The sequence below is a fragment of the Trachurus japonicus genome, chromosome 14 (genome assembly GCF_045865225.1).
Source record: "Trachurus japonicus isolate A0001 chromosome 14, Traja_1.0".
Classification (NCBI taxonomy): Eukaryota; Metazoa; Chordata; class Actinopteri; order Carangiformes; family Carangidae; genus Trachurus; species Trachurus japonicus.
Window position 1 is genome coordinate 15,727,357 of NC_140920.1, and position 16,601 is coordinate 15,743,957.

The 16,601-nt window shown below is 42.6% G+C and overlaps 1 protein-coding gene across 4 annotated transcripts; it reads right to left on the reverse strand.

The window, feature by feature from the left end:
• Positions 1-820: 820 nt before the first annotated feature.
• Positions 821-16,601, reverse strand: phldb2a (pleckstrin homology-like domain, family B, member 2a). Of its 4 annotated transcripts, none has more exons than XM_085798006.1 (17): positions 16,581-16,600; positions 14,197-14,320; positions 12,318-13,282; positions 11,685-12,023; positions 8,653-8,787; positions 8,294-8,431; positions 7,325-7,471; positions 6,475-6,585; positions 6,309-6,398; positions 6,056-6,184; positions 5,121-5,220; positions 4,261-4,456; positions 2,911-3,001; positions 2,679-2,825; positions 2,340-2,559; positions 2,105-2,190; positions 821-1,868 (listed from the first exon to the last, which is right to left on the reverse strand). In XM_085798006.1, exons 2-17 carry the CDS (start codon positions 14,249-14,251, stop codon positions 1,728-1,730), a joined length of 3,090 nt encoding a protein of 1,029 aa, XP_085654132.1. In that variant the 5' UTR covers positions 14,252-14,320; positions 16,581-16,600; the 3' UTR covers positions 821-1,727. The 4 variants fall into 4 exon arrangements, with proteins under 4 accessions (XP_085654132.1, XP_085654133.1, XP_085654134.1 ...); XM_085798008.1 differs by having other exon boundaries at positions 1,488-1,868; positions 4,261-4,459; positions 11,685-12,014; positions 16,581-16,601; XM_085798005.1 differs by having other exon boundaries at positions 1,488-1,868; positions 4,261-4,459.

Below are 16,601 nucleotides of genomic sequence, written 5' to 3' on the forward strand. Positions count from 1 at the left end.
GTAATTTCTTTGGTTGTGTCTCATTCAGACAGTTTGGAGTTCACCTGATACATACGTCTGTTTACTGAGAAAAATCCAGCAAAGACAACAACTCATCTGCAACACAGTCAGCTCTGCACTCTGAGTAAACCAACACTGATCCAGCACAGGGAAAACACTGAGCCCTGTCAACCAGCCACTGCTCCCTCCACCACTGCGTAACTAGTCAGTGACATATAACACATTCAAGACAAATTAAGCAAAATAATTTTGTGTTTCAGATCCCAGGCGATGATAATTTGCCTTTTAAAAGCAACTCTCACAAATGTTCATATCTGATATATGAGCATGAGAGGATATGGATCGCTGAGGCTCCACTTTCACTAACTGCTCATTTATCTAAGTGAGTGTGGAGCAGCCAGTCAGTCTGAGCATTATGTCATACCAGTGCAACCACTCTGCACTGAGGACCTCTGCTGGTGAAAGAGCATAAAGAAACACTTGAGTGTGAGGAACATGCGGGTGATGCAGCACGAACAGCATCACTGCTGCACAACATGACCTCATTTTATCAGCAGCCTATGCTATAGGCTACATAGAGGGAGCTCCATTAGCTGCACAGTGGTAGGTATCAAACACAGCACCGTTGTGATTTGGGAAAATTGTCTACTTTAATGAGTAGAGTATTTGGCAACAAGTACAAATAATTAATCATAATAAAATGTAAAAAAAATAATAATAATAATAATAAAAAAGTGCCTGTAATAAACTCTCCTTCACAAATTATATTTGTATGTGTGAAGAAAAGCACAATTCAAGGCACGCTGGAATGAAAGTGAACAGAAGAAAACTAATAGTGGACATTCAGACCTGCTTTAAATAAGAAGACAAGAGCAGCTTATGCTGGTAGTCTGGCAGCAGCAATCAATATGCTTGAGTTTAACATGTGAAATAATACTCAAACTAATTACACAGGAATATGAATGACAATATAGCAATTATAGATCTGAGTTAACATACCGTACAAATGTGCATTCTTGAAACCACAAATACAGAAGTGGTGATCTAATCTGGGAAAAAGATCACCAGGAAGTTGTGACCCACCGATAAACTGATGTCGGACTAAGATACGGAAACTCACACAGGAAATAGAGAGAAGAGAAGAAAAGGAAGGTAAAGAAACAGGCCGACCAACATCATAATCTTTGGTTTGAAAATTAGGGGAAAGGAAATGATATCAGACAGTTTACAGAAGGCCGTCTGTACAGATAAGAATCTGTTATAGAGAGGCAGCATCCGTGAGCACAGCACTGTGTAGCAGACGTTCAGTTTCCGATCATTTGACAGCTTCCCTGATTCAGTTTTGCTGAATAAAACCTAAACATGACGTGCGAGAGTGTGAGTCGAGCAGAGATTGGAAAACGTAACAGCTAAAATGTTACAACATTTAATACTGATTCAGTCACTCATGCTATATAAACCAATAAAAAAATAACATACATAGCTTAAATATGAAACCTGTATATAAATCCTTTTCATTTGTTATACACGATTATAATATAAAATGTGCTTCTGAGCATGAATTGTCATCGCAGGCTACAAATACTACAAGTGTAAACAGAAGTTCAATTTTTTATGGACCTGATGATGAACGTCCATCTCAGATCAATGCAACGTGTTCGCTAAACACAAAGTTTAGCCAAGAAAAAAAGTCGTGTGGACTGGACCCTGATCTGATGCGATAAAAGTTACACCATGAAATGCATATGTCCTTCAGCACCTGTGACAATAACGTCCATCCAGATTCGCATGGCCTCGGGGGACGGAGCCACCATGTAGTAAACCCGATCGTGGGTCTTCACGCTGAACGTCAGCGAGGGGTTGGGACTCTTGGGAAGTGGAAGTGAGTTTGAATTAGAGAGAAAAAAAAGTGAAATAGTAGCGGATAAAGTGGGGTGAGGGGGAGTGAGGTGACGCATGTGTGGGAGGGAGGAAGACAAATGGAGGGAGAGAAGGAGAAGACAAACAGATGTCATCATATTCCGAGGAAAATTGTGCTTAGTGTGGATGAGGCCACATGGTAACAATCATACATACAGACACACACACACATAAATAGACTTACTTTGTGTGCATTCTTCAAATGGTCGTAGTAAACCTCTTCTATGGCTTGGAAGTAAATGACTCCTTTCATCTTGGTCTCATGTTTGTCTGCAGCGGAGAACGTAAACACAAATGTGATCAAAGCCCTTTTTCTCTCTGCATCCTTAAGTGTCCCGGCATAGTTTAAATCTGACATCACGGTTGGAGGAACTTTCCTCTCGCATTTTTAAAACTGCACATTTTTCAGACGTGCTCACCTGCAAAGTAGGTGAGCGTCCTGCGATTCTGGTCGAAGACAAACCAGCGTTTCTTCCAGGTCTTTATTTTGCCGCCCATTTTGACCAGGAAGCCTCGACAGGTTTTGTCAGTGATGGCCAGATGGAAGCAGGCGTCTGGGTTGTGTCCTGCGGCCTCGATGTGGCCGTGGAGATCAAAGTCGTCCTTTCTCACAGGGAGGTAGCGTGTCAACAGCCGCGACTATGGAAACAAGCAATGAAATGAGATTACAGATGTAAAAAAACACCGTGCACTGCTTTGAACCCGACGGTGAAAATCAATCAGCTTGAAAAGTCTTCGTGTTAGTTATTGTGAAGTACCTGCGATCTTTGTTTTTCCCTGAGCTTCACTTCTCTCTCCACAAGTTTCTGCCTCCTGTTCGTCTCCTCCTGCAGTCGTTTCTCCAGCTCCTCCCTCCTCCTTCGCTCCTCCAACAGCGCCTGCTTGCGCATCTCCATCTCACGCTCCTGCACATCACACAGAGTGAATTGCATCCATCAGTAAACACTCATGTCTGCTTACAGTAGGTGTCAGTGAAGTTTGACACGTTACCCGATGCTCGAGGAGTCTCTGCTTCTCGGCCTGGGCCTCTCGCAGCAAACGCTCCATCTCTTCAATCTTCACCATATTGGAGGTACTGGCACTGATGGGAAATAGAAAACACAAATCTCTCATGTTCAAATAGCGCAGAACTCGGCAATCTATCACAACTATCTGACAAAATCTGTCTATTGCTCTCAAGTGCAGCTAATTATTTGTTTATTGTCTTTAATCTCTACACAAGACAGAGCTTTATTTACTTGCTGTTGTATAAAATAAAGATGTCAGCATGTTGGATACAGATGTAAGATGAAAACAGCTGGTACAATATGCACCATTAACAAATGATTAATTATGAGAACAACAGTATTTTCTTTCACCAGATGTGGATCTTGTGGTTTCGGATTATCTTCTCAATCTGCACCTTATTAAACAAACTCATACCACGAATATGTCTACGTTTTTCACTTTTTTCATCTAAACACTTTTTTCCTGATAAAGTGATAAAATGTCAAAAACAAATCCTGGATCTGGATCTTTCAACAGATCTACAGCCCTCCACAAAGTTTGCACTAAATCATCTCAGAACTTTTTGCGTAATCCAAATTACTAATAAATAAACAATCAATCAAACCAAGAAACAGGCACTGCCCAAAACATAACCTCATGGTGGAGGCATGAATACAGAGATTTTAGTTTCAGGTTTGCAGCCCAAAAAAAAAGAGACTTTAACATCAGCATTAGGTGAGACTTCCCAAACATACATCAGAAAACATTGCATTATTTAATGTGCATGTGTCCTCTGAATGTCTTTCACCTGACAATGAATTACAGTACAGCCTCTTTAAAAGCCAAAAACATTTACTCTTTCTGCTCGCTCTTCTCTCTTAAAGGTCCAGTGTGTACAATGAGGGGAAAACAGTGACATCTAGCATCCAGATTCTATTATTTATCTATTAAAATAGTTCTATTGTTTATTTATGAACGTGAAACTCTTGAAACGTGCTCTCTGGTTGGCTGGATTTTCCATTCCGTACAAACATGGCGCCGCAAAATGGCGACACGCTGTAAGCAAGACCCTTGCTATATGTATATATAAAAGAATAATTATAAGGCTATGAAAACCAAACAGATTTTATTTTATAGCGATTATACACTTGTACAAATATATTAATTGGTAGTATATTCAGATTTGACCAATACACCTTGACAAATATTACACACTGTCCCTTTAAATACCCTCCTCAGCCTTTTTTTTCTCTATCCGTCAGTTATTTTCTAAACACAACTCCTCTTCATCTTCATGACACATATTTTACTCCGTCTAAACTCTTTCCTCTGCACATGGGGTTCATCTCTGACCTGGAGATGTTGTCTGGCGAGCAGGCGGAGAAGCTGGTCTCCAGGCTGTCGGAGCTGTCCACGCTGACGGTGTCTGAGGTCTGGCTGGTGTCCGGGTAAGAGAAGGAGTCCAGGAACACGTTTGGCTCCGACACCATCCTGCTGCAGAAATCGCTCCTTCTCTGTCTGTCTTCGTTCATGTGTGCATGGCTGTTGCCTGCTGACAGAAGAAACATATTACAGCAACCAAGTGGGAATACCCCCCCCACATCAATAATCTAATATAACGCAAGCACCAAATCACAACAACAAATCTGCAATTCATTAACTATGTAGTCGGCCAAGCATCTTGTAATCATAATTTTATATAATCTGTTTGCAATAAATGAGCCAAGTAACATCAATCCATCAAACTGGAGAGAGACGGAGGTTTTTAATGAGAACCAAGACAATGTCAACATGATTAGTCATTATACGCAAAACACGTCCAAAAATGGTATTATTAAAATTGTATTCCATTCAATAGAGATTTCTTTTCATGGGTTACTTGTTTGCTGGGAAACGTCTATTTTTATCTAAAATGATATAAATTGCAGCACTTCTGTTGAGACAAACAGTCAGACTTGGACTATCTGCTGACAATTATTGCACCACCACTTTAATCAAATCTTTGTAATTCATATTCAGTACATTTTCCATCAGAAGATCCCATAAAAAACTTTTATTTGACATCTCGCCCCAGTCTTTTTTTTTTTTTTTAAATGACATTTTATGAGTTGCAACAAACATAATCTGTCCTGATCCATGTTTATAGCCTGATGTTTAAAGCTGGTCGATACTGTAAAGATAAGATGCAGGCAGCAGTCTCTGCTTTGACTCACTCTTTGGCAGGCGGCGGGTGTTCAGGTCCCGGGTGGAGAGGCTGAAGCCTTGTGGGATGACGCTGCCACAGCTGGAGCTTTGGGACAGAGGCAGGTGAGCCTGAGGGAGCAGCAGCACACCTGGTGGTCAGGACCAGACTCTACAACCTTCACACAACTGCAAACTTAGCTCACTCAAGATGCTGCTGCCTCATCATGAGCTGGATGGGTGTTGCAAGACTAAAACTTGGGCGGACCGTCCTCCGGGGACAAAAATTTCAAATGTTTCTGGATGGAAATAATGAGGGCAACAAAATCCACTGCTGCTCTGCAGGCGAGGATCAGAACAAGCAGCGATTACAATGTGAGAGTAAACAGGGATAAACTATTAGAAATACATTATCTCTATTTAAGATATGTTCAGATCTTCATCCAGGTAACCAGCAGTTCACATATCAGTGAGTTAGTCGACGTAACATTTACACTATTTCTAGTTATTTCTCTGTGTAGAAACACTTGAAAGTCATTTTTAAAGTTCAGAAGTTTTTCTTTTCTTCTCAGAAACAGACATCGAGTCAAGCCTTGTTGTATTTAATGTGGTGATTTTACTTGGCACAACCATCATGCTCCTTTCTTCCTCATGTTTCAAGAATTATTGTTTCGAAACTTGTGTTTACTGGAAAAACTGACTTGTTTTGTTGCACTTGTACTTTCACTCCCTCGGTTCTTTGATTGTCATGTGTCAATGGGTGTTTTACACAAAAGAGGACATAAAAATCAGTCCAATCAGTAAAACAAGACACAAACTGCCTATAAATGGAGATGATTTAGGTACAACTCTCTGTGGGCATCCAAGACAACTCCAAAGAAACCATGTAAAAGGATAATTGAGAGAAACAGTAAAAGTCTGAGAGGAATCATTAGAGCTGATTAACGTCTTTGATAAAAGTATTAACCTTGGGAGGAAGCGTCCGTCCTAGCGATCTGCCGTAAGAGGCGGGGAGCTGCTGGCTCCTCTTATGAGGTAGGCTGTCAGTCGGGCTTTCTTTGCTGCTTCTTCTCCTTTCCTTCACAGAGTTCAAGTGCTGCAGTGGGCACAGAGATCAGAGGAATCACCCAGGGTAAAAACTCATCAAAGACATTCAGACTCAGCGGTGCACTCTGCTGGTGGAAATATGAACCAGCGCTGTGGCTGTAACTGGCTCCTACCTCTTTGAGGGCTACAGGGATGTTAGTGAACGTCTGCCCCTCAGACAACTCTGCGTACTTTCCTTCCAACGACACCAGTTTTTCTCTCTCCTGTTAAACATCAGCATATCATCAGTTAAATCAAATCAGATATCTAGAACGTCAGCATTGCAGACGGTCCCCTCACCTTCTGCAGCATGACGAGCAAATTGTTCTTCTCTCTCTGGAAATTCTCTCGTTCCTGCTGAGCCTGTAAGGTGATCTGTGACGACTGTTTCTTCAGAGTCATGAGTCTTTCCTGCACGAACAGAGGAACACAGGCTCACTGCACAATATCTGGCAGTGCTGAGAAAAGTATTAAGTATGAAGAAAAGAGTTTGGTATTTTGTGACTTTAGCAGATACTGCAGAGGTGTTTTATTTTGAAGGGAAAGCAAAATGAGCAAACAACAAATTCTCATTCTGAATATGAAAGTTTTGTGAGATTTTTGTTTGTTAAAGTAACATCCTCACTGTTTTTTGTTTTCTCTCTCTCTCTCTCAGTGGTTTTGACCTCAACTGGAAAGTCAATAAATTCTTCAGGCCTCTGGTATTGCATGCTTACCCTTGCTCGTATTGTTTTTGCTTTGTGCTGCAAATCTCACAATTTCACATCTTAATTTCATTCACAACCTGCAGTCAGATTAATGACAACAAACCAAGATGTCATGACTCATGACTGAAAAAAAGGCCAGAAAAATAAGAAATTTTAAAAGAAATCACCAAAAAGAAAAACCTTTTAAATGTTTTGCAGTGTGTAGATTACATAGATTAGATTGTCGTGTGTTCATAATCATACTGCAGTCCTATTGCTCTAACATTTTCATGTATTTGTTATGATATAAAATTTTATTTTATGAAATATAACTTGTAGCAAACATCTACTCACATTTAAATTTTTTTTTTTAAAAAGTGCTAATTTTGGTGAAGACAAACAATCAAACAGCAGTAACCGCTCTACAAGCCAAATGCTCATTCATAAAAGCTGACTGGTCGTACCTTGCGTGTGACAGTGAGGCGTTGACACTCTGCTATCTCTCGCAGCAGCTCTTGGCTCTGATTCTCCTTTTCCTCGTCCTGATTGATTTCTCTCTCCAGCTTCTGAAACTCCAAATCCTCCAAACTTTTTGTCTGCTCCTTAGCTTCCTGAGAAACACCACACACACACACAGTACATGAAAACACAGAATACAGTTAGCCTTAAGTTAACCTTAGGTACAAGGAATGAACTCTCTTAATCTAAAATGATTTGTGATTTTCAATTTGAATTAACTTTAAGTATCCAATTGACCAGTGTTACAAAGTTGAAACTATTTGTGTCACACTTTGTGTCTCTCCAAGTGATGTGAGGTTTCAGGTGATTTTAGTTTTCCCAAATTGGAGTCAGATGCACTGACTTTTTTTTTTCTTTTACACATGGCAACTATTTGGGTCATTTCCAAGATGTGGGTGTAAAGGATCACAGGGCTGTAACAGAAGTTGTGAATGACAAGAATGTCACGTTCTGGGACAATACAAACAGGAATGGATCCGGGTTTACAGAAGAAAAAGGTCAAGTAGGATCTAAAGGTGCGTAAAAAAACTTCTGTGAGTGCTGAAAACGTAAAATTACTAAATACAGAAACACATTATTTAAATCACTTCATCCAGATATTTGGTTTCGGTTGGGACGTTTTGGACACTCTTGGACAGTTATGGTGAGGGTCTTTTAAAAGGCCTCTGCAGAGCTCATTTGCAATGAACTCTCTCAGTCTGGGGTTATGAGGATTTCCCTCAGGAAACATAACTTGTTTGTTTTGTTTTAAAGGATAAGCAACTGGAGCCATTTTAGAGGAAGCTGAACTGAGAGTTTGAACTGTGGCCTGAGGAGCCGTGTCTAAATGCCCCTCAATCACCTCTGACCAATATGAGTATGTCCCTAGAGTTTATTATTTTGTAGTTTGACCATTTCACAATTGTTTCTCTTACCTGTGACTTCTCAGTGTGATTCGTCTTCTCAATGCTGTGAATCTTTTCCTTCAGCTGCTCCAGAAGCTCCTTGTCCCTCTGCAGCTGGCCCATCTCCGACTCCTGCTCCCCCTCCAGCAGAGCACACTCCACCTCCATCTGCAGCAGACAGAGGCACAGAGTAGAAAACCTGCCGCTGGATCCATTTCATTCAGAACAGTTAATGCATTTCTCATTTCTCGTGGCTGCATTTTTTAGGCAGCTTCATTTCATTTCAGTAGTTTGAGGAACACGGCGCTGCACACCACCCACAAGCCATCAACAAGTCCTTAGTTAGCAGGTTGTTCAGTTGTGTTTATGCACTGCCGTGTGTCGTCTACCTCGCGGACAGACTCCTCCATCTGGTTGTCCAGGTCTTTGATCTTCTGCTCCAGCTCCTCTATGTTGTTTAGGACTTGAATCCTCTCTTCTTCTATGTGCGTTACTTCCTGTTTCAGCTGCGCACTCTTCAAAGCCTGCAGTCACATCAGGAATTCATGTTAGTGCTTTGATCCACAGGAGATATATGTTTAATTAAAAGCTACAGAGACATTTTTTTAAACACAAAGAGCTGTTCGTTCCCTTGTATTAACCACTGCCTGTGTTTATAATAATTCACCAGTCAGAGCAGCGTTGAATACGACGACAGCAGCTGCTGTTCTAACTCATCCAAAGTTGGATCGCTGACAACCGGATTCTTTTCTACTTGGCGTAATGGAAATCTCTATCGCTGCACTCGAGTCGTTGCCAGTCGTGCCAAAGCATTCCCTTGTTTTGCACCATCCAGCTCACATCCATTCATACTCTGAGTAGATCCTGTATTCTCAAGTATAGGAGTTTTTGTTTAATAGTTCATGTGGCAGCAGGTTTTGGATTTATAACTTTGCAGACTGGTCGAGAGCTTGCGGTCTTCCTGCTCTTAGGAATGTAAGAGATGGGATGGAGGGTATCTGGAGGCTGTAAACTTTTCTCACAACGGACACAGAGCAGAAAAGTGGTTCTCTACTAGGGAATACGTTTAGCTGTGTTTGAGAGTTGTATTGTTCATATAACGGAGATGGGTCAGAGACCTGTGCTGATGTGTTAACTACATTTTTTGTTTTCACAGACCTCTTCCATACATTTCGGCTCAGTATCAAGTTGAAAACATCTGGAAAAACGCACCTTCTTAACCAGCCATATACACCAACATTCTTACGCACACACACACACACACACACACACACACACACACACACACACACACACAGACACTAATTCTCCGTGGGATAAAGTCATTTCCTGTTCTCCCCTCCTTGAAGAGTTTCAATGGTTGAGCGCTGAAAGAAAACTGGGCCTTCTTCATTAAAACCAGACACACCATCAGCTTGTTACTGCTCTAGAAAGGAAAAAAGATTTTTTACAGAGACAGTAACCCAGTGGCACTCGGACTGAGGAGGAGGAGGAGGAGGAGGAGAAGGAGGAGGAGGAGGAGGAGGAGGAGGAGGAGGAGGAGGAGGAGGCGGCTGGGATCAGTATTTATTACATTTTATATCTGCTAATGAAACATGTTCATTGATTTCTCAGTGTGTGAAGTTAGGACTTCCTCCTGATATGTACAGATGTTATGAGCAGATGAGATCAAGTTGTGGTGACATCAAGGCTGTAAGGAGTTCTTAGGAAAGTCTGATTTCCCGTTTATGTGTCTGAACAACCCACATAAACAGGAAATGTACTAATTATCAGCTACACACGATTAACAGGACTTCAAAAAAGCCCATTCATTTGGGGGAATCTACCTCAGTCGAGTGTTTATGTGTTGAATGATGGAAAAAAAAGGGAAAACACACACGCTGTACGCAAGCTTCGCGTTATGGATGAGAGCTTCATGCAACACATGGTTTCACTTTTCATGTGGATGACTTTTGTTTGAGCCAAGTATAAGACAAAATCCATCATGGTGCGTAGGATAATACATTAACCCCTTCAAGCCTGATGGTCGAGCTTTAAAAAATGTAGCTGAGTTCACAAACTGACTCATTTACAATCTCTGCCTCAGTATTCAAAATTAAGTTTCGTGAAAATGTGGAGAGGGAAATGAAAATAACTTAGAAATGGAATTCAAGAACTCATCTTGATATTACAACAGGTAAACAAACAGAGATAAACAAGCGATCAGCAGTCGGATAAACCACATTCCACAGCTGGGGCGGGACCCATTAGTCCTTCACCACAGCTGGGTCCTCTCCTCTCCTCACTCACTTCAACACTCTGCTCTGGAGCAGGAAGTAGCCGACACAAGTCAAGGACACGGGGCAGATCATCGAAAAGTTCAGCACAGGTTGTGTAATGGATGACACAATAGTCATGATGACACATTGAGTCTCAATATTTAAAAATGCAGTAGTAGAGGTGTTTTTACAGGTCTTCTTCACATATCACAGGGGTTAGTAATGTATAATGGTCGAACTCCATCTAGCTGCTTCATTGTGAGGGTCTCTGAGGCCAAAACCCATTCACCCACTCACTCACAGTCATTATTCCCTGAACAACAGACACTGTAGTTTCCTCTAAACTGAGCAGTGAAGCGTTATTTTCATATCTACAGTAGAAAATGCAGCACATACTGTATGAAGAAAGTACAGTTCAAGCCATCAATATCAATTCAAAGGAGTGGATATATTTCAGAGCACATGACAAACAGGATGTGATCTTGGATGCAGCCACTGTCAAGTCTCACTGGGACACCTGAATGGAGGATGACCATCACTGATGTTATTCATACCTGTGTGTTATTATACACCCTGATAAACAGAAGTAAAATGAGAAGCACAGTGAATATAAGTAGAAAAAAACAAATGAAAGCTGATGCTGCTCCCTGTCTGTTTGTTAACGCACTTATAAATATGTCAGCACTGTGTGTTTGTCATGTTGGCTTGGTTTATGCCTCTATAGCCCACTACTCTGTCATAGGATGTGTAAGTTGACCTACAATATGGACTGTAGTTTGTATTATCAGACATTTTTGTATGAAATGAATCCTTGGTACTATTTTTTGGTCACCTCTGTCTGATTTTTTACCATAAAACTGAAATATTACAGTACCAGCTACTGTATAAATGCATTTTCTGTGATTAAGATGCTACATGTCGGTTTATTTAACTAAATATTCTCGTTTCTTCTAGTTTCTTTCATTTAATGTTTCTGTTTTATTCTGTGTGTTTAATTCTGTGTGATTAAAATTAAGTGATTCATGATTTGCTCTTCAAACGACCCATTTCTAACAAAATCCTCCCAGGAACAGTTTTTTCTTTCATTTAATTCCCTGCTCTTTGCAGTTTCACCCTTCAGCCTCAATGTTTATGAAGATCTGCACGACTCTGGTGAGACTTACTTTGGCTCTGTGTTGGGTGGAGGGGGAGGGGGCGCTGCTGTTCATGCTGATGGCTGGTGAGTGGGACCTGGCCTCTCTGTCTCTGTAGCCGCTCTGCTGACACTGGCCGACCTGCTGCTCGTCTGAGAGTTGGAAATCTCTGGCTTTGGGCCCAAAGCAGCCGTCTGGAGCGGTGCTGCCGGGGGAGTCCGAGAACACCGACTCGTCGTCCGACACCTGCAGCTTCTCCAGCTCCTTGTTGATCTTCTGCAGGTCGGAGACAGCTGAACCTGCTGGTTCTCTCTCCACATGACCCATCTCAGTGCACAGGTTCAAGATGGTCTCCAGACGCTGGCATTCCTGAAAACCAGGATTCATAATTACCACTTAAACTATATATTACTTCACTGTGAAATTAGTTTTTCTTTCTTTCTTTCTTTCTTTCTTTCTTTCTTTCTTTCTTTCTTTCTTTCTTTCTTTCTTTCTTTCTTTCTTTCTTTCTTTCTTTCTTTCTATTCCAACCAAGTCAATTTCACAATTTGACAATATCATGGCAAATCACAACATTCTTTGATTGGTTGGAAGGGAGCAGGGAGAAGATTTAAAAAGTTATCAAATTAAAAGGGGGCAAACCAAAGTAACGGATAAACTCACCAGCCTCTGCACTTTCTGCTCCCTGAGTCGCTCATCTCTCTGGTGCAGGTGGTAGTCTCTCAGCTCCTCTTTACCATTCAAAGAGCTGATGCTGCCGACCCTCTGTCCTGGACTCAACCCGCCCTTCCCGAAGGACAATCTCCTCTCTCCGAAGCCCAGATCCAGGCCCGTCCCGTCCAGCTCTATGCCCAGAGAGCTCAGCGAGGCCAGACTGGCCCTCCTGGGAGTGCTGGGCATGCTGGCTGGTACCGTCACATCTGGCGGCTGCTCCAGGGAAGAGAGGCTGCGCCGCGCCCCCGCTGACCCCACTCCTCTGTGGGAACCCATTGAGTGGCGTGACGGGAGCGAGAGGGCGGGGGGATCCGCTGCGTTGTGAAGCCTCGGCAGAGAGCGGCTGTGCATCCCGAGGCTGCTGAGGGAGCCGGTGGAGTACTTCCTCTGTCGGGAGTCGCCTCCAGCTTTGCCCTGAGAGTAGATCCTGCGGCCCATGCGCGGGCTGGACGGCACGCTGGCGGCTCCGCTTTTCATCCTGGGAGAACGAGGTAGCGGCTCGCCGTAGGAGGAGAGCAGGGAGCTCCCGTCGGCCGCGTTAGAGAGGAGCAGACTGTCCTGCGACTGGTGGCGAGAGTGGGGGTGGCGGAGCAGGCCGTTAGAGCTCAGCTGGCGCTCACCCTGGCGAGGCGACGGAGGCACGCTGCTGCTGGTCATGTAGAAGTTCCTGGAGGCGGACGGAGGCCGGTCGGCGCCGCTGAGGATGGACAGCGTCCTGGTGGACTGGGGGCCGACAGGTGAGGGCACGCTGAGGTACTTGCGGCTGCACTCGGCGGCCCTCAGGCTGGCCTCCAGGGCGCTCTTCCTGCGCTGCAGCGTCTCCATCAGATCCTGTAACTCTGCTTTGGAGCGGGAGCCTCTGAGCAGCGTCCCACCCACTGAGCCACCGCCGCTGTGCTCGATCTTCACACAGTCTGACGAAGAGAAATAGAGAGAGAGAGAGAGAGAGAGGAGACAGAGCATGACATCCCATCCCTCTTTGGTCCTTATCACACACTCAGGTTTAATGTAACCTCTTTAATAAGCACCGGCTCAGCAAAGAGAAGCGGTGTCACACATGTGCTGAGTAAGTGGGGGTGGGGGACCGGGGAAGAATGTACGCTCGTACAGTTCTCAGCCCAATACAAACACTGGCTCAATCGGCGGTCAGGCTTCTTCTAAAAATGGAAGAATGCTGGTGGACCAGGACAAACCAGAATGCATCATAGTCTCGACTGCAAAAAAAAGAAGCCAGAGGGCATCCAAATATCTTGGCAAACTTTGTGTAGACAGGGCCTTGAGTCATGGGTGACTGGTCAGTGAATAAATACATGATTACAGAGTTCATGTGATATTACAGGATGCCCCCCCACCCACCCCCCCTCTTGGCATAAAAGTCTCCATAACGTATTTGTGTTTTATAAATTAATTCAAATCGCAAAATTTGACTTTCTAACTGCGATCTGGACTCTAGTCGTCTGTCATCACTGTAACAATAATGGAGTCAGACCTCTATTCTCCACTGTCTAGACACAAATAGTTGTAGCGTGACTCTGCTCTTAGCATTTTGGGAACTTTTTTTCCACTGATCATTATTGAAAACATCGGTCAGAGATCCTGTTCCAGGAGGCAAATTTACTGAATTACAGTATCTGTATAACTTTGATGACTAAAAACCTGGAAGCAATGAAAAGTCAACCATCGGACTGCATTGAATTGCAAATTGTGCCACCAGAAAAAAAAACAGAAGAGCGGTGTTGGTTTCTAGATTAAGGAAAATAACGCAACAGAGCAGCAATTTAATATAAATACAATATCAGCAAAAATAAAGTGTTGAATGTTGTCTTACCTGAGCCGTAGCCCAGTGTGGTGACCGCACTCCTCTGAGGAAGCATGCTGTTCATCACACTGACCTCCTCTCTGGTTCAGTCTCAGGATGCAGGATTCAGCTCTGGTCCTGCGTGCTTCGTTCCCTGAGAAGAAAAAATACATTATAATAGCTTCTATGAAACAGATGCATCCTATTTTTATCTAGTGGAAAATAAATGCATAGTTCAACTTTCACTCCTAACCCCCTGCACTGGTATTCCTGCAAAATCCCACTAACATCTGGATCGGACACAAGCAATGCAGACTTCACAGGAAGTTGAATCTATGCCTCGTGGTCCCTCGACTTATCCTTTGGTACTCGTAACAACAATGCCTCAATTCAAGCAGATATTTCAGATGTGCATATTTAAATGGAAAGAAAAAAAACTTTCCTAAAGACCTAAGTAGGAAAACAGATCCAGAGGAAAGTTTTTTTTTTTAAATGCCTGGCTCAGTGTTACCAATAAAAACCCAGTCTTAAAACTCAACCATAATCAATCTCTTAGCCCCAAACTCATGCGTAGTCCCTGAAAGTATTCCCTCAGAGCCTCAGACTCATTGAAGCAGCAGCCAAAGTGCGAGGTTCGGGCTGGATAAGTGCTACAGGAGCTGACATGTCCTGCAGCTCATGCTGAAATTATAAGTCCACTGACAGGAGATTGATCCCTGGTTTAGGTAATAACACTAAACAATACAGGGTAAATAGCAAAATACCAAATATTTGCAGGTCAGAGCTTCAATTGTTGCTTCATTTTGAAATCACTATTCAAATGTTTGCTTGAATCACTGAATTAAATACTTAAATACTACTTTTTCACTGAGTAATTTAAAAAAAGAATTTCTTTCTTTCTTTTCTCTCTTTTTTTTTTTTTTTACAAAGAATTGCATAGTTGATTGATCTGGACTGATTATAAAAACAGAAGCCTTCAACCACCAGTTTTTCCAGTGAAGATGTTGAATGGAAAGAACAGAAAAAGAAAGTCGTACTCTCTCCTCTGAGAAGCTACAAGAAATACATACATGAAATTAATCTACAAAAATGCATCTTCACGTTCCAGCACCGAAGGTCATAACACAGAAAAATCACACTGGGTGAAGAATATTAAAGGTTCAAGATTTAAAATAGAGCAATTTTAAAAGTCAAACATTACAGTTTCCTGAATTCACAGACAGCACACACACATGCACCACAAAGACAGAGACGACCGATCCAAGATTTTCTGCTGCTGCTGTCTGGAGAGAGGGCCTAACAGGAAGTAGGGTATCCTTTTACACAGTCACACAATCAATCAGCATGAGTTCATTCTGCAGCTCTCCTGAGAGAAGCGAGGGGGGATGAAACCCCAGGATCACGTCAGGAGCAGGAGTTTTTACTGCATCACCCAGACTGCAGGCCGACCGGCCGGCAGAGATCATAAACACACAGCGAGATGTAAACAGTGTGAGGGAACAGACACTGATATGTTGGCATCCATCTAATGTGTTACCACACTCTGCAGATAAATACTTTCACAGTGCATGAGGCTCAAGCTGTTGTTGCCTTACAAGTCGCTCATTGTCCAGACGGACACATAATTCATTCCCATGAAAAGACGAAAATCTGATAAGAAACCTCAGAGGTTAGAGAAGGAAAATCCATTAGGGTCGCAGCTAATGATCACTCACATTCTGGATCAAACTGTTCTGATTAATCTTTCGGTCGATGAGAGACAAGACAGTGAAAAGAGCTGTCCTAGTGTCCCACAGCCTGCCCTGCAGCGATGTCCTCAGTTTGTCTAAATAATAGTCCACAACCAAATATTAAGTAAAGAGTGATATAAAAACAAAGAAAGGACGCAAACCTCCACTTGAGGGGAGTTGTTTCTTTTACTTAAAAATGGTTTGGAAGTTTAATCGACCATTAATTTCAGCTTTAAAATCACTGTGCTGCCTCATTAACATCAACAACTCAGTCCCTGCACACACACACACACACACACACACACACACACACACACACACACACACACACACACACACACACACACACACACACACACACACACACACACACACACACACACACACACACACACGTAATCAACAGTTGATAACCAAACTTGGCTGTCACCCACTTTTTTTTTTACTGGTTGTGTTTCCAGTCATGTTCAGTGAGTTGAGTTCAGCCTCTTAACAAAAACCACTCTGACAGCTCTGTATCACTACACACACTTTTTCTTCTTTTTTTTTTTTTTTTTTTTGCTTATCTCGTCTGCAGCAGCTCGACACATCAACTTAAACTGATTTCTTTCTGGTACTTGTGTTAACTGTGTGCTCCACATGCTGCACACTTCTCAACATGAAGATAATTCATTGAGGACTTACCTCAGGTCAGCTGCTGCTCCG